The 21765-nt window shown below is 41.7% G+C and overlaps 1 protein-coding gene across 5 annotated transcripts in view; it reads right to left on the bottom strand.

Moving 5' to 3' along the window:
- The window catches only part of CNIH2 (cornichon family AMPA receptor auxiliary protein 2), a 181421-nt gene that overhangs the window by 30999 nt on the left and 128657 nt on the right, over nt 1–21765 (bottom strand). For all 5 annotated transcript variants that reach the window (XM_089658774.1, XM_089658771.1, XM_089658772.1 and 2 more), the window contains one exon: nt 12488–12600. In XM_089658774.1, coding sequence (XP_089514900.1) covers nt 12488–12600 — 113 coding nt within the window. The remainder of the gene's footprint in view (nt 1–12487; nt 12601–21765) is intronic.

Here is a 21765-nt window from a genome sequence, read left to right as displayed (position 1 = left end):
ATCACCGGTGAGGAGGCGGAGCCGAGCGGCAGGAGTGAGGGAGTGGCCGGAGTGACGGAAGGAGCAGCGCTTCCTGGATTGATCATCGTGGGAGCCAGGTAAGAGACAGCAGCCCTCTGCCCACCCCTGTACGCGCCCCCCTTGACGGAGCCTCGCGCCCCCCCTGACATCTGCAGACGATGACTCGAGTATAAGCCGAGGGGGCAGTTTTTCAGCACAAAAAATGTGCTGAAAAACTCGGCTTATACTCGAGTATATACGGTACTTGCTAAGTTTGATAAAGGATACATTGTGGTAAACAGCATTTTTTAATAACAGAGAAAGGTATGAATCTGCAACAATGTTTGCAAAAATCCTTGCAATGTATTCAGTGTAACTGAAGGTGGGAGGATTTTAAAACCTCATGCACGCTGAACTTTTTTACAGCTGCTGTTTTTGGCTTCTGGCATTTTTTTCTACAGCAAGTAAACTCCCCAGCATGTTATCCTATGTGTTCATGCACACATAGGTTTATGCGGTGCAGAATTTGCAGTGTTTTCAGTGCGAATTCCGCATCGCATCAGAATTGAACCCCGTTCATGCGAACTGCTGTGGGTGTGTATGTTAAGTTAACAACACCCCGTAAGCGGTCCGCAAAACGCGGTGCGATGTGCAGAATCGGATCGCATAGGTGTGAATACCCATGCGATCCGATTCTAATGTGGACCCAAAAAAGGGTCCTACACCTTTTCAGTGTGGGTGCGGTGCAAATAGAGCCATACAAAGTGTATGGCTTCAATCGCACCGCACACAAAACGCATGTGATTTGCACAGGAATGTGGTATGGTTCCTGTGCGAATCACATGCGATATACCTTACTGCAAATGTGTGAACCCAGGCTTAATCAGCATTTTCTGGCTGGAAAACCCCCCCAGAACTATTGGGTTTCAAGAGGAGTTTTTTGGCTCCATGCACACTGGGCGTTTTAATAATGCTGGTAGCGTTAGCTGCGTAAAGTCATGTTAAAAATGTGCATTATTTTAGAGTTTTTGCATTATCATTTAACAGCATTTTTCTGTGTTTTTCAGCATTTTGCAGTTTTTAGCATTTTTTTTAGCGGGTTTTTTACATACACAAAAAAAAGCTGCTTAAAAAACGCCAGTTTGCTGTATTTCACCACATTTTTCAGTGTTAGAATGTTTTTACAGCTAAAAAACTACTCTAGAAACCCACTAGTTCTGGGGGCTAGCTAAAAAAATGCCCCTGCCAAAAAACGCTGATTAAAGCCTACGTGTTCATGGACACATAGGATAACATGCTGGGGAGTTTACTGGCTGTAGAAACAAATACCAAAAGCCAAAAAGAGCAGCTGTAATAATGTCCAGTGTGCATGAGGACTAAAGCTAAAATAAAAGTTAAAATAAAAAAGCAGCAAAAATCAGCACAAGGGATACTGCATACAGTCATTAAGATGTCTGTCTTGTGCTGCTAACAAATATTCTATGAATGCAGTGGGTGGACTTCTCAATCATCTTTTCCTCTTCTATTCATGGATCACATTAATTCATAGATGCCCTAGTATGGCGTTGAATGGAGCAGCTGGGTGGAAAGGGTGGGTATAGTCAGGTACTCTTGATGAGTGCCTGTTAAAACTCCCCCAGTTCTATTAACCTCTGCTGCACTGGAACATTACAGCATGGGGGCTAAGGAAATGAGAGGAGGAGTATTTCAGCTAACAGGAGGAGACAGCGGCGCATGAGACACATCTTACTGATTGTAAGCAATGTCCCTTGTACTGTCATTCGTTTTTTCTTTATTTGACTAAGCTTTAAAAAACAACCTTGCCAAAACACTCTTCAGCTTCTTCTGCCCAGCTCTGCTCTCTCCCATCAATTCTCCTCCACTTGCTCCCCATGCATTGACCATGTATTTGCCCACTGGTGTAGTGTCAGGGGTCACAGGGGTTGCACTTGCAACCCCACCCCTGTTTCAGGGAGCCTGAGCAGCCTCCCTGTCACATTAAGCTTTATGCCAGGCATCATGGCTGGTCACAGTCCCACCACATAGGAGCCGCTGTCATTCTCTGTTTCTCTGCAGCAGGCAGGATGGCTTTGCATGGAGGGCGGGGGCTGCCTGTGTTAATAGCAGGTGATTGATGATTATGATGCCGGACAGTCCTAGCAACCAGTCAGAAGCATACTTACTTGCACTGCCCAGCCCTCTGTTCAGACTTGCTGTGCCTCCTGCCCTCTGCACTGTGTAAGGTATGACAGGAGGAGGGGGTGATGTGGGGTGAGGGAGCTGCAGTCTTTATTAGTGGGGGGGGGGGCTCAGGATATTCATTGGAGGGGGGCTGAGGATATTAATGGAGGAGGGGCTGAGGTCCTTAATAGAGGGGGGCCTAAGGATATTATTGGGGCAGCTGAGGACATTAATTGGAGAAGGGGGGCTGAGGACATTAATGGAGGGGGGCTGATGACATTCATGGGAAAGGGGGGGCTGAGGACATTAATGGAGAGGGGGCTGAGAAAATAAAAGGAGGGGGACTGAGGTCATTCATGGGGGGCTGAGGTCATTCTTGAGGGGCTGAGGATATTAATGGATGGGGCTGAGGACCTTAATGGGGGGCTGAGGACCTCTTACATAATGGTCCATCAGGGTCTGCAGAGCCCCCCCCGCACTATAAAGGGGAACTCTGATGTACTGTAAAGGGGTACTCCAATGTAAAAAGGGCTCTGGGAATGCTGGGAACTCTGATGTAAGGGGGGATTCTAATGTAAGAGCGGGAAGGGGGCCCACTGCAGAACATGTGAAAGGGTCCTGCTGTGGGACCATAATAAAGGGCCTTGCATCGGGAGTAATGAGCCCTGGGATCAATGGGAAGGGGCTTGGGTCAGAGGGGCCCTTCAATGTTTCTTGCACCAGGGCCTTAAAGGTTCTAGTTACGCCTCTATTTGCCTATTCTCTTACCATCCAGCTCACAGTTATGCTGTTCACTTCTCTCCCCATGCACCTATCACATAGCCACCAAATCATTTTGTCTCTTCTAAGCTGTTTGTGATCTGCTTTTCTGTCATTCTGCCATGTTTATACTGTTGTATTCTCCATATGTCCAAATTATAACTGTAACTATTTACCCAGAATATTTTTTTCATATTGATCAGCACATTGTCCTCCAGTCTATCCAAATTTTGATTTCTTGCCTTAGCGACAGTATAGTGGCTCAGCCATTGATGCTCCAACATGTTTTTATTTAAACTATGGATTTAAATGTGTGCACTAAAGTAAAAACTACACAATATAAATCTCAATGTAGTAATTTATATTAATAGCACAATACAATAGGTGTGAAAATAGAATAGATCCAAACTGAAACAATGACATTTCTGAGCATATGGGGTTGCAGTAACTGTATTTTATGTAAAGCGATATCATAGGTTTTTAAAAAAAAATAACTACTTACCTGCTCCATGCAGTGGTTTTGCACAGAGCAGCCCAATCCTCTTCTTCTTGAGTGCCCTGCTGGTTCTCCTCCCTCTTGACCAGTGCCCCAATAGCAAGCCGCTTGCTATGGTGGCACTGGTGCATGCTTGCTCCTTAGCCCCGCTGTATGTGTCCATAAGACACAGAGCCGTGGCTTGGCCCTGTCCCCCACTCTGTCCTCATTGGCTTACTGGCTGTGACTGACAGCATTAGGAGCTAATGGCTTCCACTGCTGCCTCAGCCAATGAAGAGAGGGAGTCCTGGGACACCTGAAGCTCCTGTACTGTACACAGAGCTGGATAGAGACAGAGCTCAGATAAGTATTAGGGGGCTGTGGGGGGAGAAGCTCACAAAAGGGGTTTTTGACTTTCATGCATAGAATGCATAAAGGTAATAAAAACCTTCAGCCTTTACAACCACTTCAATTCTCTTGTTGGTAAGGGTGAAAATGGTAGGTGCCTATAAAGCCCAAAGTGAGGAAGATTATCAGAAATAAAGAGGAGAGAATGTAGGACCTCAGCCTATAAACATCATTATACAATTTGCTAGATACAGCAGCTTCAAAAATCACATTTTCTACCATAGTGATTTATTCCTCTTCCTGTTGTTTCTGTTAAGTACATCAGAAAACCTGTATCAGTCAGTAAATTGTCATTCTGTTTCTATGTCCATTCCACACATTTATGGTTTGAATTTCCATACAGAGCAGAGCTGGGGTACAATCTTAGTAGAGAAAATGACTGATATTAGGAGTGTAAAGAAACTCTTTCATTAAATAAAAAATTGCAAAAAAATGTTAAATCCCAGAACCTTTAGGTATTGTAAATGTAAACGTGCTGTGTTTTTCCTATTCATAAAATTATGTGTTAATTTGCAATGTGCGCAAATTTGACTTCAATAAGGTTCATTTCCCTAGCTTAGTCCTTTCCTCTACTATGTAAAGTCTATGCAAGGGAGGCTTTTACGGGTAACCTACATGCATAAAATACATTATATGCACATATAATCATATGGAAAGATTGTTGTTGAAATGAATGATCGAGGGACAGGGTCTCTTTAAGAATAGAATAAAATAACTCCTTTATAGTTATATGTGACTAGTAAACAGTGCCATTTTTAAGGAGGGGCAAAAGGGGCAGCTGCCCTGGGCCCAGTGTTTGTTGTGGGGCCCAAAGCAGCTTTCCCTTACTGGCCAACTGTACTGGTATACATTTCCTTGTCTCTGGAAGTCTTTGTCCCAGGCTGTCCGATATCTGTAAAAAGTGCTGTTACTTATAGTGCCCAGCTCTGTCTTATTGCCATGTACAGATGACTCATGTGTGCAGACCATGTCAGCATTCACATGTAAATAACCAACATTCATATGCAAGTAGCAGTGACAATGTGGCATTCCTATGTAAAGAGCGATGGCAATGTGGCATTCATATGTAAATAGTAGGGGCAATGTGGTATTCATATATATGTTTCCCCCCCCCCCCCCAGGGTTCCAGCCACCAACACCTCTGCTAGTGGTCACTGTAGATTCTCCCTTACATTAGTGGCCGGTGTAGAAGTTTATTGGTTGTTGGTGTAAAATCTCCCATTACCTTGGATGTCAGTGTAAATTTCCCTTTACATTGGTGGTAAGCGCAGAAGTGCCCTTAAACTGTTGGTCAGTTTAAGCCCCCCTTATGCTGGCCATCAGTTTTAATCCCCCCTAACAATGGTGGTCAGTGTAGGAATGTCACCTCCCATCCCCATCCAGCACTGTCACTCATCCCAACCCCCAGCACTGCCACTTATCCCATCCTCCCCACCACTGCCACTGATCCTATATCCCCACCACTGCCAATGATCCCATCAATCTTCTCCCCAGCACTGCCACTGATCACCCCCAGCACTGCCATTGATCCCTGGAATCCTATGAGTTTTCTGTCTATTGGTGGGTCCCCTAACCTTCTCAGTCCATGGTGTGTAGGCAGTGAGGAGGTGATATGCTGTAACCTTCAGCAACCAATCAGTGAAATGTAATTAAGTGCTGTAACCTCTAGCAACCAACCAGTGAGTGGTAAGGATGTGCAGTAACCTCTAGCAACCAATGGATGAGCAGTAATTATGTGCAGCAACCTCTAACAACTAATCAGTGAGTGGTAATAATGTGTGGGAACCTCTAGCAATCAACCATTGACCAGTAATGATGTGCAGTAACTTCTAGCAACCAATCTGTGAGCACTAAGGATGTGCAGAAACCCCTAACAATCAATCAGTGAGCAGTGAGGATGTGCAGAAACCTCTAGCAACCAATCAGCAAGCAGCAATCATGTTCAGTAACCTCTAGCAACTAATCAGCAAGCTGTAATGTGTACTGTAACCTCTAGCAACCAAGTCAGTGAGTGGTAATGATATGCTGTAACCTGCAACAATCAATTGCAAATTGCTGCCTGATCTACTGCAGTACACTGATTTTGAGTTTAGCTATTTATTGTATGTTTCAAAGCATGTTTAGAGTGAAAATTAATGAGGGGGGGGGGGGCAGAAAATGTTTGCCCAGGGTCCAATCAATATTAAATATGGCTCTGCTAGTAAGGATGGAAATTAAACACATTTAATCCAACAAATATGCATTTAGACTTTGAGTCTGCCCTGGACTGCAAGTGAATGTCCTTCACTTGACTTATGCTGGTGGAAATGGCCATAAAAAATAAGAGGTAGTAGGAAGGGAAAAACATATATCAAGAAGCATTTGGCAAAAAACAGAGGTGCAGTCTTTGTGAAAAATCAGAGGCTACTCTGAGTTCTACAAACCCTAATGATTAGCAACACTACTGGGGTGTATTGGAGAATCCTAAGAGGGTTCTTTTTACATGAAACAAAGTATCTCTGGGGCTACTTGAAAAAGAAGCTGTTTCATACTTACCTGTCTCCCACTGACTGACACTTCCAGGAGTGTTGATCTCCAGGTGTACTGTAGTGCTCAAGAGTTCCTCCCAAAAAACTCAATCACTGGGTCTAGCAGGATACCAATACTCCTGTAGTGTAATTCTTAGAGAAAGACTTCTGGGGAAATGTCTTGAACTGAGCAGCATTTGGCAGTGTGATCAATGGGAGAGAGTTAACATTTACCAACTTCTTTTACAGGGAACCTCCTTTTTCTCTATTTTATAATTCATGATAGGGTTGCTTTAAAAATGTAATTTGAACATTAATTATTGTAAGAATATATACAATTTTATTAAAGTGTTACTAAACCCACAACAGTAAAATCAGTCTGTATATGCAGTAAATCATGCTTGTTATACTCACTGTGCAACCTAAGAGGTTAATCCTCTGCATTGTATAAAAAAGGATGTTTAGTCCTGTCTTCTCTGATACTCTCCTTCTTCCACTGTCCCCGACTCATCCCCTGACAGAACAGAGCCTTGGGGGCAAGCTGCACATGCTCAGTTTGGTGTGTATTGCTAGAGAGTTTTTTTTCTTTAGAATGAATTTGATTAGCACAGGGCCATTCAGCATTGTCCAGACAGAGCCTCAGGGATCCTGCAGCCTCAGAGGACCATCAGGGGAGCATGAAAACTCCTCCCAAAAGCTGTAACCAGTGCTCTGCTGGACACTGATAGAAGTCACAAGACTGCTCTAACTGCTGATGAGAAAAGATATTTAGCAGTTTATATTTACTAAAATAACTGCATTGTTCTGTGTACTGTGAGAGACCAGATATAGTAAATGCAGGGTCCTGGGTTTAGTAACACTTTAATTATAGTAATAATAAATGCAGTAAAGAAAGAGAAATTCACTACATGAAATCAAAACCACTTATTAGCTAAATTGTATTGTTTGAGGTTTTTAGAAAAACGTTTCTTTTTAGGTGTCAAGAACATAGGGTAAAGCAATACAAAACTCATCATTAAAAGAGGTCAGACATTGTATATTGCCCTCATTGCTTAAGAATTTGGTGCAAGACTTCTCTGCAAGAGTTGGCTTGCCTTATGTTGCTTGGCCTTGGCACGGCTGCATGTTAGCGTGATACAAAGTTACATAGTTGGTAAGGTTAATAAAGACACTGGTTCATTCAGTTCAACCTTAGTATGTGTGTGTATATGTGTGCTTGTGACTACTTTTGCAACATCCATATGTATACTGTGTTTGCTAAGAAACACTAAAGGTTTCTACACTCACACTCTCCTCTGACACCACCAACTGTGAAAGGGAAGTCTACATCCTTGCTGCTCTAAAAGTAAAGAACCCTTTACACAGTTTAAGATTGGACCATTTCTCATCCAACTTCATTCTATGGACATGTGTCATCTTTAGAGACATAAGATTTAACATTTATTACCAATGCTAGAGATGCAAAGCAATGCTGTTGAAATGATCACTCATTATCAAAGTATGGATAAAACATACTGTGTATTTTGAGAAGCGAAGCCTTTTGTTTAGCTGTACAGTGTGTAAATGGTTCCACCCTCTGCTCACTGATATGCTGCTACTGTAAAAATATACAATGAATCTCAAAATGTCTGCGAAGGACCAATTACAGAACTCCAAGCAGAGGGATTTCACCACTTTTACTAGGCTAAGTGAACAACCTCTATAGGTTAGTAAATCAACCCCATGGGCTCATGCTACAGTCTCCACTGTGTGCTTAAAACATTTAAAGTGATACTAAAGCTTCGTTTTTGTTTTTTTTTTAATAAAATAACAAACCTGTTATACACACCTGCTCTGTGCAGTAGTTTTGCACAAAGCTGCCCCAATCCTCTTCTTTTCAATTAAAACTAAAGGCTAGGTTCACATCTGTGTGGGTGGTGCTGCTGTGGATCCACAAAATCCGTGCAGCCGCACCACCCACACAGAGAAATGCAGACCCGCGGGCGGGTGCCATTAATTCTAATGGCACGCTGCCCGCACTGGAAAACGCAATCATACTGGGAACCGAGGTTCCCGTGTAGGCTGCGTTTTCAGAAGCAGTGCAGAGACTTCTTCCCTGCATGTCACGGGGCACAAGAGTCCATTCAAATGAATGGGCTCTCGTGCCCGTGCAAAATGCAGCCCACATGGCCGCAAATATGTGAACCAGGGCAAAGATTGGGTAAAGTGTCCCACTGTTTACATAATTTTTGCCAGCATCCCAATACCAAGACAAAAATCAAAAATATATGTAAATATCCCCATGGCATAAACGTGTGTGCAACACGTTTGCCAGTTGATGTAATACAAGTTATATGTATACTGTACAATGTTATCTAATTCTTGAGTCATAACTTGTTGTACTGCAGTTTGATCTTATTGAGTCTTTTGATTCTTTTTATTAAAAAAACTTTTGTAATAAAAATGTATTGTTTTATACTGTTCCACACATGTTTTGCCTTATAAATTCCCAGGGGGATATTTACATATCTTTTTGATCCTTTTTTTCCAGGTCCCCCATCAGTGCTCCTGGTTCCTCTCCCTCAAGCAGTGCCCCCAGAAAAAGCTGCTTGCCCTGGGGGCACAGATGCATGCTTGCTTTCGAGCTGCTGCTCTATGCGCCCATCAGACACATAGGGGTTTATTTACTAAACCTGGTTGACTCAGAATCTTGGGCACCTGTGCATGGTAGCCAATCAGTTTCTAACCTTAGCATGTTCAGTTAGTCTTCAGCAATAAAACCTGGAAGCTGATTGGTTTTTATGCAGAAGTGGACAAGATTCTGAGTCAACCAGGTTTAGTAAATAAACCCCATAGAGCCTCTCCCCCATGCTCTCTCCTCTTTTACTCACTGGCTGTGATTGACAGCAGTGGGAACCAATGGGCTCCCAATTCTGTCTCAGCCAGTACAGCCAAGGCTATTGTGAACATAGCTGGATCAGAGGGGGCTCAGGTAAGAATTGGGGGGGGACTGCTGTACACAAAAGGTTTTTTAACTTCATGCATAAAAAACCTGAAGGGAAAAAGACCTTAATTCTTTAAAACCACTTTAATGCACTGAATAATAGACTACAATATGTTCAAGGCAGAACCCTACCTCCATTCCTCTTTTACATGTATTTAGAGAATGAAGAAATGATCCCTACACCATTTGCTCTAAGCACCTTAAGCACATTTAATACATGTATAAAGACCAATGAAAGTTTAATACTGTAGCTGGGTGATTAGCTGGGAAGGAAGCAGAAACTACAGAGACACCTTGCTTCAGCTGCTCTGTGTCCAAACAGGACTTCTATGTTGATCTAGCCAGTGCTGTTCTGCTTCCATCCACCAGTGGAAGCCTGTGGGACACAAAGTACCACAGAGACTCTGATGCATAACAGTGATGGATTGTGGAAAACCAAGCTCACGTGGGACTTGGCTATTGCAGCAGATGGGGGAAGGACTTCATTTATCAAGAGTGGGGATAACAAGAGAGGAACCAAAGATGATTTTCTCACAGAGAACAAGGAAGGATGGTCTCTTCCTGTGGCAGGGTCGAGGCAGTGCACACTTCAAATAGCAGTGTGCAGTAAGTAGAGGCCCATCATCCTTGGGCCTGAGACCAAGACCTAGTCTGTTGGGAGCCAGTTCCGCAGAGAGGAGGATGTGGCCAGTGGATTCCGTGGTTGCCAAGCATCTAGAAGAGGATAAAAGAAAGAGCGCACCAACCTTGCGCATTACCTCAGTAAATAATGAATAACTTTAATAAAGAAATATACTCACAAGAGTAGTGATAAAACAGGCATAAAATAACCATAGTCCACTCAGGGTTAACGGTCACATGCAAATTCCATCCAAAGGGGAGATAAAAGCAGGCTGAAATACTGACACTCAGTGGCTGAATGCATCCTAGCTATGGGAACTCTGCCGAATTGAAGTTTTATTATCTGTCAAACCCAGCTCTGATGAAGAAGGGATCACCCTTTGAAACACATTAGCTTTTATCTCCCCTTTGGATGGATTTTGCATGTGACCGTTAACCCTGTGTGGACTCTGGTTATTTTATGCCTGTTTTATCACTACTCTTGTGAGTATATTTCTTTAATAAAATTATTCATTGTTTACTGAGGTAATGCGCAAGGTTGGTGCGCTCTTTCTTTTATCCTCTTCTACAGTTTTATCAAGCTTCCCCAGCTTCATGATAGAGCTGAACAACCTTTGATCAGCATTGGATGAACATACTGGTCATTAAATAATCTTCCTGTGGTCTGAGTCCTTGAGAGCAGGAGATAGTGGATATGTGTGCCAAGCATCTAGACCAGAGTTCACTGTGCACACCGGACAGGTTGGCTTTACACTACCTTTGCTAGCAGAGTAAGATTAACTGTCATTTAGTACCATGCAGAATTCATAAAGGGATGGAATTTACAGTGCACCAACACAATGTTTGGGCCCCACCAAATAGCTGGTAGAAGGCTGAGAGCAAGGAGTCTACTAACTGCTGACTACAGTTACAGTTATCACCCATAGGTCTTTCTCTAGCCAAAGACACCTTTTGCAGGTTAAAAAAGGGGAACTTTTGTGACATTTACTGAATGCTGCCAGACAGATCAATTGTTTAGCCATTGTCTTATTATCATTTGACACTGTTTTTTTCTGCCATTATTTTCTATTTGATGCATTCCTGTGGCATAACTTCCATTTGTGAGTTACTATAACCTGCTTCTTTCTAGCTGTCAACCTAGATCAATAACTTTTTTTCACTGATTGATTCATTATTGCACAGTTGTTTACCCTTGACCTGTGACAATATATTCTACTTGCATTCAACCAGTTTGCTGTCAATTTCTGGTGTCTGAGTTATTTATATAGTCATGGCACAATCACAAAGGACCCGATGAATCGAGTGCCTCCTTCAGGGATACGCTCTATAATATATTGTAACTTACCAGTCCCTATATGTAGTGCATGTGTTAGTTTATTTTTTTCTGTGTTTTTCCTTTATTTTTACCTGGTGATCCTGCAAATAACGAACTTCCCATTCTAGGGTGCCTATGATCACTAGTGTATTTATAAGGATAGCCACAGTAAGTAGGTTGCTCCTCTGATTTGAACTAATAACCCCCCCTCCACTCCACGTCTTCATTACATATTGAAACTTTTGTTTAAAGTTCACAGAAGGTAGATAGGAAAACTGATATGTTTGTGTGATAAATCAGGTCAATGCAAAGAAAGCTACTAAAACACTGGAAAGATTAAGTTATTTCTCTGTATTTGCAGAAAAATGTGTTTAGCTTGAAAAAAAAGGAAAAAGATTGCTACCACATTTAGGAACGGGTAAAAATAAAATCACATTTTTGGTTTTGAGTTTATATATCCTTTAACCAATTATTGATCTCGAGTGTACCAGGGATACCTTAAACAAACATAATACCTTGGGTATATGTGAAACACTGGTGCTTGCACCAAAGTAATCCAGTTTAGAAAGTAAAGCTTTGAAAACAAGTAAACTGCATTACTGTATAGTTAAAAAGTTAGCGAGTGTGAGAAAAATTGATCATGACTAAATGGTTACTTGGGTGCTGAGAACAGATGTATAGTCTGCTACTTTTACCTTCTCTTGTTACATTGTTTGTCATACCTGGGAACTTTTGGAAGTTAGTGAGCCTTGGGTTTTGGGTGAATGAAGGACAATTGCAGAGGGTTGAAATGGACCGCACCAAAACGAGACAATGGTTTTGACATTCCTAGTGCTCCACAGCAAAATGAAGGGTTTACTAGGGGTGTACATAGTGTGAAGTGGGGTAATATGGGAATAGTACTGGTGGAGGAAAAAAAAGCCCCAGCATTGGTGGTGTCAGTGGAAGAAGAAATGTGCCCATGGTGTCAGTGGGAGCAGCGAAACAAAAGAGAAATGCTCCAGCATTGCCAGTATCAGTGAAAGATAAGAAAGGCTCCAGCATCGGAAACAAGTGTAGGTAGACTCCCGTCAATAGGTAACTCTGGAGCAGGGTGCATACCCAGGTGGGGATATCACATTGTAACCTGTACCTGCACAAGAACTGATGTAAATATTTGTATATATGCAAAGCCATGCAGAATATGACTAATTTATTTGCACATTGTGGTAATTTTAAATAAATAAATAAATACTCGCCTCCAAAGGTGGTAGAATAGCAGTGGTATATTCAGACCAAGAGTGACCCATTCAGCAGCACACATAAACATGAGACAGAAGAGGCCATGGATGCAGTACTCTGGTACTACCAGCTGGTAAAGAGACAAAAGAAATGTGACTTGATAAAAACTTCACATAGAACCCATGAAGAGAAATCAAACCAAGATACTGAAATGTCCTTCATCTATAGTTATCATTAAAATGAATAACCTTTAGATAGAAATTAGCTACGTGTCAATACAAATAAAGCAAATTAATGGTAGAATATAATTTTATCAGAAATACATCTAAAATCATGATTGGCTGTGCAATTACTTCTGTCGTATATCACATACCTTGACAACTTTCCAAGAATTCCAGAAAACAGAAAAACAGAGGGAAGCTATTATCAATGAGAAGGTTTTCAACTTGGCCAATTAATTTTTAGCGTTTTTACCTCGAAGCTCATCTGCAACAATCATTCCTCATACATGCTGCTGCCTTATTTGTAGTCTTGCTAAATGATTACAGTTACTCAGTTAACAAGGACTTTTAAAGGATCAATTTAAAGGGTGGCGAGCTTCTGCTTGTTGTGGAAAACTTCTTTGAAGGCACCCAAACAGGGTCTTGCTCAATAAGCAGTAGGCAGTTACAGCCTTTACATTTAATCACCATTAAAGCTAAACTTCAGGCAGATATATATGGTATAAATGAATTAAATTTAAAAATTTTGTTTAATAATATACAATTAAATGTTTTTTTTAAAGGTAAGCAGTACAGTAGGACTGACACTGTGAGAGTGAGAAGGAGACAGTTTGCTTTGCTGCAGTGCTCATCTGAAAGCAAGAAGCATGGAGACAGAAGACAACAGTAGAGAGAGAGAAGAGCTCATCAGTCTGCTGCTTCTCCTTTCACGGTCCAGAACAGGCTAGGGAGGGGAAAGACCTGTAGATGTTGCTTAACTGCAGCAGAGTCAAATAATATTTCCTGCTCTGCCAAGCACGGCTGTGCTGTTTGGAAGAGCTTGGTAATTCTTAGAACTGGATAGTCTTAGTCTACACCCGCCTATGCTCTCACCTCAACGACAACAACCTCCTCGATCCCCTACAGTCCGGCTTCCGTCCCCTACACTCCACCAAAACTGCCTTACTCAAACTCTCCAACGACCTGCTAACCGCCAAAGTTAATGGCCACTATTCAGTGCTCCTACTCCTTGACCTCTCTGCGGCCTTCGACACAGTCGACCACCCCCTCCTCCTCAAAAAACTACACTCCCTCGGCCTCAGAGATTCTGCTTTCTCCTGGCTCTCATCCTACCTGTCACAATGCTCCTTCAGCGTTACCTATAATGCTACCACCTCCCCCTCACTCCCCCTCTCTGTTGGGGTCCCTCAAGGCTCTGTCCTCGGGCCCCTTCTCTTCTCCATCTATACCTCCTCCCTTGGCCAACTCATACACTCTCACGGCTTCAACTACCACCTCTATGCCGACGACACACAAATCTATCTCTCAACCCCCCACCTCACCCCCTTGGTCTCAGCCCGAATCACACACCTACTGAGCGACATATCAGACTGGATGTCACTCCACTTCCTTAAATTGAACCTCTCCAAAACCGAGTTTCTTGTCTTCCCCCCAGCATGGACACCACACCCCATTGATTTCTCCGTCACATCCAACAACGCTACCATCAAACCCGTCCTGCAGGCCAGAGTACTTGGTGTCATTCTGGACTCCAACCTATCCTTCCAGCCCCAAGTCCAATCTTTAACAAACTCGTGCAGACTACACCTCCGCAACATCGCCAAAATCCGCACGTTCCTAACCCCAGAAACCACTAAACAGCTCATCCACTCCCTCATCATATCACGACTCGACTACTGCAACTCCTTCCTCACTGGCCTGCCTCGCCGCTGGCTATCCCCGCTTCAGTCGATCCTGAATACGGCTGCCAGACTCATTCACCTTTCCAACCGCTCTGTCTCCGCCACCCCCCTCTGCCAATCCCTGCACTGGCTTCTGATTGCGCAACGGATCAAATTCAAAATCCTAATGCTGACGTACAAAGCTGTCCACCATACTGCCCCGTACTACATCTCTGACCTAATATCCAAGTACCGCCCAGCACGCACACTCCGCTCCTCACAAGACCTCCTTCTCTCTAGTTCCCTGGTCTCCTCCTCCCATGCCCGCCTCCAGGACTTCTCCAGGGTGTCACCCATCCTCTGGAACTCCCTGCCCCAACCCATCAGATTATCACCTACTCTCCTCTCCTTTAGGCGCACCCTGAAAACCCATCTCTTCAGGGAAGCCTACCCCACCCCCTGCTAACTTGCCGACCTCCTCCACTCTTCCTACCACTCCATCCCCCACAGCTATCTCCTCCTGTGCCACCACCCCCTCCCTCCTAGATTGTAAGCTCGAAAGAGCAGGGCCCTTGATCCCCTCATGTTTTGCATTGTATTGGTATTGTTCTGTCACATGTTCTGTCCCCCTTTGTAATGTACAGCGCTGAGCGAACTATTGGCGCTTTATAAATACTGAATAATAATAATAATAATAACTGGATGGATAGAAATATTAATCCTTTGATTACAATAAACTGGAGTCTTGCTACATGTGTGGCAAGGACCTGTGAGTATGGAGAACAATCAAGCAATACTGAAACAATTCACCAGTATCACAGGTACCAGTAATTCAAGTGGCATTAGTTGTCATTTGTTGCTAAACCAAACTTTGTCAGAGTAGTAAAGATTGAGCCACATACACGATATCACCCAAATGAAGTTAAATTTATTATATTAGATGACAGTCCACTTTAAGGCCCCTTTCATAGGTGGCGTCCAGCCCCTGTGCTTGCAATCCTGCATTTTAACATACTTGGGAGGCAGAGGTACAGCTTCCAGTCCCACTGCCTGAAACCTGTCAATCATTATGGCAGGCAGAAATACGCTGCGGCTGAAAACGGCACCGAGTTGTATTCATGTTTAGGGCCCTATGTATTCAGGAACTAATGCTTAGATTGCAGAATACCTACCAATATAAATTATCACCCAGTCTAAACAAAAATCCTAATATTTTGGTGACACAATATACAGTAAAACTATACATATACATGTTTATTGCAAGAAAAACTATTGTCAATTGATAAATATTATACTGGAAACAATAATAATACAGCATGTGTTTTGTAACTGTTCAGGAATACATCCTTTAGGGCCGGTTTACACTGATGCGGTGCGGGAAACCGCATGTGATTTAGCCAGGAATCACACAGCTTTCCTGTTCAAATCACATGCAAATATTTTTCAGTGGAATTTCAGCCATTCATTTTGTATTATAAAATGTACAGATCCCTTTTTTTCCGTACTGGAATCAGACTACACCCATGCGATCAGATTCAGCTAACTGCAATGCATTTTGTGAACTGTTTTCAAGGTGTTGTTAACTTAACATTGACACCCACAGCCATTTGCATGAATGGAGTGCAATTGCTGTGCGGGAAACGCATAGGAATCACTGCAAATCCTGCACCACATCAGTGTAAACTGGCCCTTAAACATTTTATTAAAACTATTTTTAGATGATTATATTATTTTATTTAAACTACAGTGGCAATGGTTGGGAGTTTCATCAATATCTACATATTCAGTGGAGCGACTTCCTAATAAATGTTCTGATAGAGAGAGGTAAGCCCTAGCAATTATGTACACAACACACAGCCCAAGCTTTGTGGGGAACATATCAGTATTTAAACTGAATAGTGTTTAAATTCCAACTCTGCATCCACTGTAAGTAGTAGCAGAAACAAAAATGATTCAAACGTGTTGCTTTTCCTTGCTTTGGGCAAAGGACAAGTGAGGTTTAGTATTCATGCAAACTGGGCATTATAATAATGCTGGTAGCGTTAGCTGTGTAAAGTCCCGTTAAAAACGCAAGTTTTTTTAGATTTTTTGCATTAGCGTTTAGCAGAGTTTTTCTGTGCTTTTCAGTGTTTTGCGTTTTTTAGCATTTTTTTTGCAGGTTTTTTTACACACACCGAAAAAAAAATTGCTAGAAAAAAAGCCCAAAAAAGCCAGTTTGACGATTTTACTATGGTTTTCAGCATCAGAGCGGTTTTACAGCTAAAAAAACTCCTCTAGAAACCCACTAGTTCTGGGGGTGTTTTTCCAGCCAAAATCACCCCTGCCAAAAAACACTGATTAAAGCCCATGTGTGCATGGACAGATAGGATAACATGCTGTGGAGTTTACTGGCTGCAGAAAAAAACACCAATAGCCAAAAACAGCAGCTGTAAACACATCCAGTGTGCATGAGGACTTGAAGTATTGCTTGTACCAGTTTTTAGAGTTTGCTCGTTGTCAATGAAGAGAATAGTTGAACAACTAAAACCATATAATGTTCACTTAGCACAGTATTCACCTCAATCATCTAAGGGAAATGCCTATTTTTTTTTTAATTCTCATGCATATGATTCCTTGTTTTATGTGAACATATTGGGGGGGGAGATTTACTAAAACTGGAGAGTGCAAACTCTGGTGCAGTTGTACATGGTAGGCAATCCGCTTCTAACTTCAGTTTTAAGCTTTGACAATAAAACCTGGAGACTTATTCATTTCTATGCAGAGTGGCACCAGATTCTGAGTGTTCTAGTTTTAGTAAATAACCACTAGTGCAGTTGATTTATTAAAGACAGACGGTGCATTTTGCAAGTGCAGTTGCACTCATTTTCCCAGAGCTTAGTAAATGTCGTAAAGCTCTGCTGATTTCCATCATCCAATCATTTACAAGCAAAAATGCTTTTTTTTTTCCTTGTACTCAGGGGCGGACTGACAACTCATTGGGCCCCCAGGCAATAGGGGATCATGGGGCCCCTGTGTCCTTGCCCAAACTCAAAAAAGCCTATGAAAAAAGTACCAGGGGCATCTCATGGGGCCCCCTACTAACCCCGGGCCCTCAAACAGTGTCCGAGTTTCCAAATGGTCAGTCCGCCCCTGCTTGTACCTGATTGGATATTCTTAACAAAATGAAGTTTTAAAACATTACATTTACTAAGGAAAATTAGTGTAACTGCACTTGTAATGGCATTCATTAAAGTGACTCTAAAGCTTCATTTTTTTTTCTAATAACAAACATGTCTATACTTATCTGCTCTGCTCTGCAATGGTTTTGCACAGAGAAGCCGAGATCCTCTTCTTTTTGGGTTTACCGCCAGTGCTCCTTGCTCCTCCCCCTTGAGCAGTACCCCCAGTGAAAGCCATTTGCTCGTCTATAAGACACATACAGCTCTGCCCCACCCCCGCTCTCTCCTCATTGGCACTGACTCTGATTGACAGCAGCAGGAGCCAATGGGTTAGGGGGGGAACACAGAAGATTTTTCTACTTCATGCATAGAATACATGAAGGTAAAAAACCATGAGCCTTTACAACCATTTTAGATAGATAATGTAATTACATATACAGGTGAAACTCAAAAAAATAGAATATCGTGCAAAAGTTCATTTATTTCAGTGGTGCAACTTAAAAGGTGAAACTAATATATGAGAGAGACTCATTACATGCAAAGCAAGATAGTTCAAGCCGTGATTTGTCATAATTGTGATGATTATGGCTTACAGCTCATGAAAACCCCAAATCCACAATCTCAGAAAATTAGAATATTGTGAAAAGGTGCAATATTCTAGGCTCAAAGTGTCCCACTCTAATCAGCTAATTAAGCCATAACACCTGCAATGGGTTCCTGAGCCTTTAAATGGTCTCTCAGTCTGGTTCAGTAGGAATCACAATTATGGGAAAGACTGCTGACCTGACAGTTGTGCAGAAAACCATCATTGACACCCTCCATAAGGAGGGAACGCCTCAAAAGGTAATTGCAAAAGAAGTTGGATGTTCCCAAAGTGCTGTATCAAAGCACATTAATAGAAAGTTATGTGGAAGGGAAAAGTGTGGAAGAAAAAGGTGCACAAGCAGCAGGGATGACCGCAGCCTGGAGAGGATTGTCAGGAAAAGGCCATTCAAAAGTGTTGGGGACTTTCACAAGCAGTAGATTGAGGCTGGAGTCAGTGCATCAAGAGCCACCACACACAGACGGATCCTAGACATGGGCTTCAAATGTCATATTCCTCTTGTCAAGCCGCTCCTGAACAAATAACAACATCAGAAGAGTCTTACCTGGGCTAAAGAAAAACAGACCTGGTCTGTTGCTCAGTGGTCCAAAGTCCTCTTTTCTGATGAGAGCAACTTTTGCATCTCAGGAGAAACAGAAGATAAGTGAGCGCTTATGTGACAATATATACTAAGCAGCAGCTGTACACCAGAAAAGGCACCGTATCAAACCTTCAATAGCATATATATGTAAAGGGAGGGAGGTGCAGCACTATATATGCAGACAAATGATGAATAAACACCGATAATGCACAATAATAAACGGTGACTGTAAGTTAATAACGCCACTAAATGGTGGCTAAGGTGAGAAAAGTAAACAGTCCAATGAAGGAGTGCTCTTAAGATCCAGGGTGATCTTCAGACGTCCAGTAAAAGGACCATCGGGTGATAAAATATAAAGACTGCGCACTCACCAGATACGCAATCTTTATGCGCATTTGTGTAAATATCACTGGACCTCCTGTGTCATCATCCTGGTCTGGTCAGATCTGGTCAGCATATCCCTCATGGCCTGGTACCCGGATGAATGCAGCTTTTCTGTAGATTTGGCCGGCTCCCACCAGAACCAGGAGTAAATCAAAGATGGCCGCCGGGGCCCCTCGTGGCGCCGGCGGTGATGCGTCCAACCTGCTGTAGCCTTCCCTGACGCGTTTCGAGCGAAGGCTCGTAGTCATAGGGGTGCAGGTTCTGGTGGGAGCCGGCCAAATCTACAGAAAAGCTGCATTCATCCGGGTACCAGGCCATGAGGGATATGCTGACCAGATCTGACCAGACCAGGATGATGACACAGGAGGTCCAGTGATATTTACACAAATGCGCATAAAGATTGCGTATCTGGTGAGTGCGCAGTCTTTATATTTTATCACCCGATGGTCCTTTTACTGGACGTCTGAAGATCACCCTGGATCTTAAGAGCACTCCTTCATTGGACTGTTTACTTTTCTCACCTTAGCCACCATTTAGTGGCGTTATTAACTTACAGTCACCGTTTATTATTGTGCATTATCGGTGTTTATTCATCATTTGTCTGCATATATAGCGCTGCACCTCCCTCCCTTTACATATATAAACTTTTGCATCTCATTTGGAAACTAAGGACCCAGAGTATGGAGGAAGAATGGAGAGGCACACATTGCAAAATGCTTGAAGTCCAGTTGAAGTTTCCACAGTCTGTGTTGATTTGGGGAGCCATGTCATCTGCTGGTGTTGGTCCACTTGCTTCATTAAGTCCAGGGTCAATGCAGCCGTCTACCAGGAAATTTTGGAGCACTTCATGCTTCCTTCTGCAGATGAGCTTTATGGGGATGCTGACTTCATTTTCCAGCAGGACTTGGCACCTGCCCACACTGCCAAAAGCACCAAAACCTGGTTCAATGACCGTGGGATTACTGTGCTTGATTGGCCAGCAAACTCACCTGACTTGAACCCCATAGAGAATCTATGGGGCATTGCCAAGAGCAAGATGAGGTAAAATCCTTGTTTTATTGATTGCATGTAATATTAAAATTTTCTGAGATTGTGGATTTGGGGTTTTCATGAGCTGTAAGCCACAATCATTGCAATTATGACAAATCACAGCTTGAACTATCTTGCTTTGCATGTAATGAGTCTTTCTCATATATTAGTTTCACCTTTTAAGAGTTTTGTAAAATAAAATAGAAATAACAAACATGTGCTTGCCCATGGATTGGTTTATTTAGGCTGAATGCATTTCAGCCACTGAATAATTCATAGCAGCCTTGCATGCATTATCACCCAATCAGACAATATTTTAGTTGGATATCTATTATACAGTGAAGTGTGCCATCTTACTAGAAGTGAGGGTGGGGAGAGAGAATGTAAACTAGAACTTATTGCAGTTTTAGATATGCAAACAGTCATATGGAGTTTATCTGCTGTTATCCAGAAATGTGCATGTACCTCTGAATTCATCCAGAATCAATAGATTTGGGAAACATTCTGAGAGAATTTCAAAAATATTTACAGGGTGAGCTCTAATCATAAAGGTTTAGGGAATCTTCTTTATAATTATGTTTTATTGCATTTTGAAATCATTCCATTTGATTATATATTACAATGTCCTATTAATAATAAAATTATAACATATTCAAGGGCTATTTATATTCAGAATGGCCATACAGTATTGTAAGATCAACTCACTAAAATCAATGCTTCCTAAAATTAGACATGTGCGGTACTTTTCGTTCCGAATTGAAATTCAGACAAATTTTTCGTTGTTTGGAGATCTGGATGTATGCAAATTTCCGAATTACAATAGTACCAAATTTAAACAAATCTGAAATAACGAAACAAAATTTTAATCACATCGACTTCGAAAGGAATTTGAATATGAAATTGAATTTGAAAACAAATTCAAAATGTAAACATATTGCTGACTATTGCTTATTTCCTTCAAAGACCGTGTGTATTAGAATATAGCCATCTTCCGAAATTCGAATTTCGAAAAGAATAGAATAAAACAGAATAGAACAAAACTGAAAATAAAAGAATAAAATTGAACAGAATAGAATGTATTACAATAGATTGGAATAGAACAGAGTAAAATAGCAAAAATATAGCCATCTTCCGAAATTTGAATTTCGAAAAGAATAGAATAAAACAAAACAGAACAGAATAGAATAGAAAATAAAATAATAGAAGAGAAAAGAAAATGAAAGAATAGAAAAGAAAAAAATAGAAAACAATAGAATAGAAAAAAATATAATAGAACAGAAAGAATATAGTCATCTTCTGAAATTCAAATTTCCAAAAGAATAGAATATAGTAAAACAGAATAAAATATAAGAGATCAGAATAGAGTAGAAAAAAATAGAAAAGCTTTAGAATAGAATATAGCAATCTTCTGAAATTCGAATTTCAAATAGAATAAAACCAACTATTCTTCATAATCAATTGGATATTTTCAATTCATATACTTTGAATCCATTGAAAAAATTCAAATCTGGTCAAAAATGATTAACCAAAATGAATGTTGTTACGAATGCAACAACATGAAGTTAGTAACTTAACAAATCGATCTGAAACTAAATGAAGCATAGTTTATCACTATAAAAAGGAATCTTTTAGCTTTGTTCACAAGCCAGCCATGGAGA

The sequence above is a fragment of the Staurois parvus genome, unplaced genomic scaffold (assembly GCF_062004578.1).
Source record: "Staurois parvus isolate SC_StPar_1 unplaced genomic scaffold, SC_StPar_1.0 ptg001091l, whole genome shotgun sequence".
Lineage (NCBI taxonomy): Eukaryota > Metazoa > Chordata > Amphibia > Anura > Ranidae > Staurois > Staurois parvus.
This window is presented reverse-complemented; position numbering and strand designations above follow the sequence as displayed.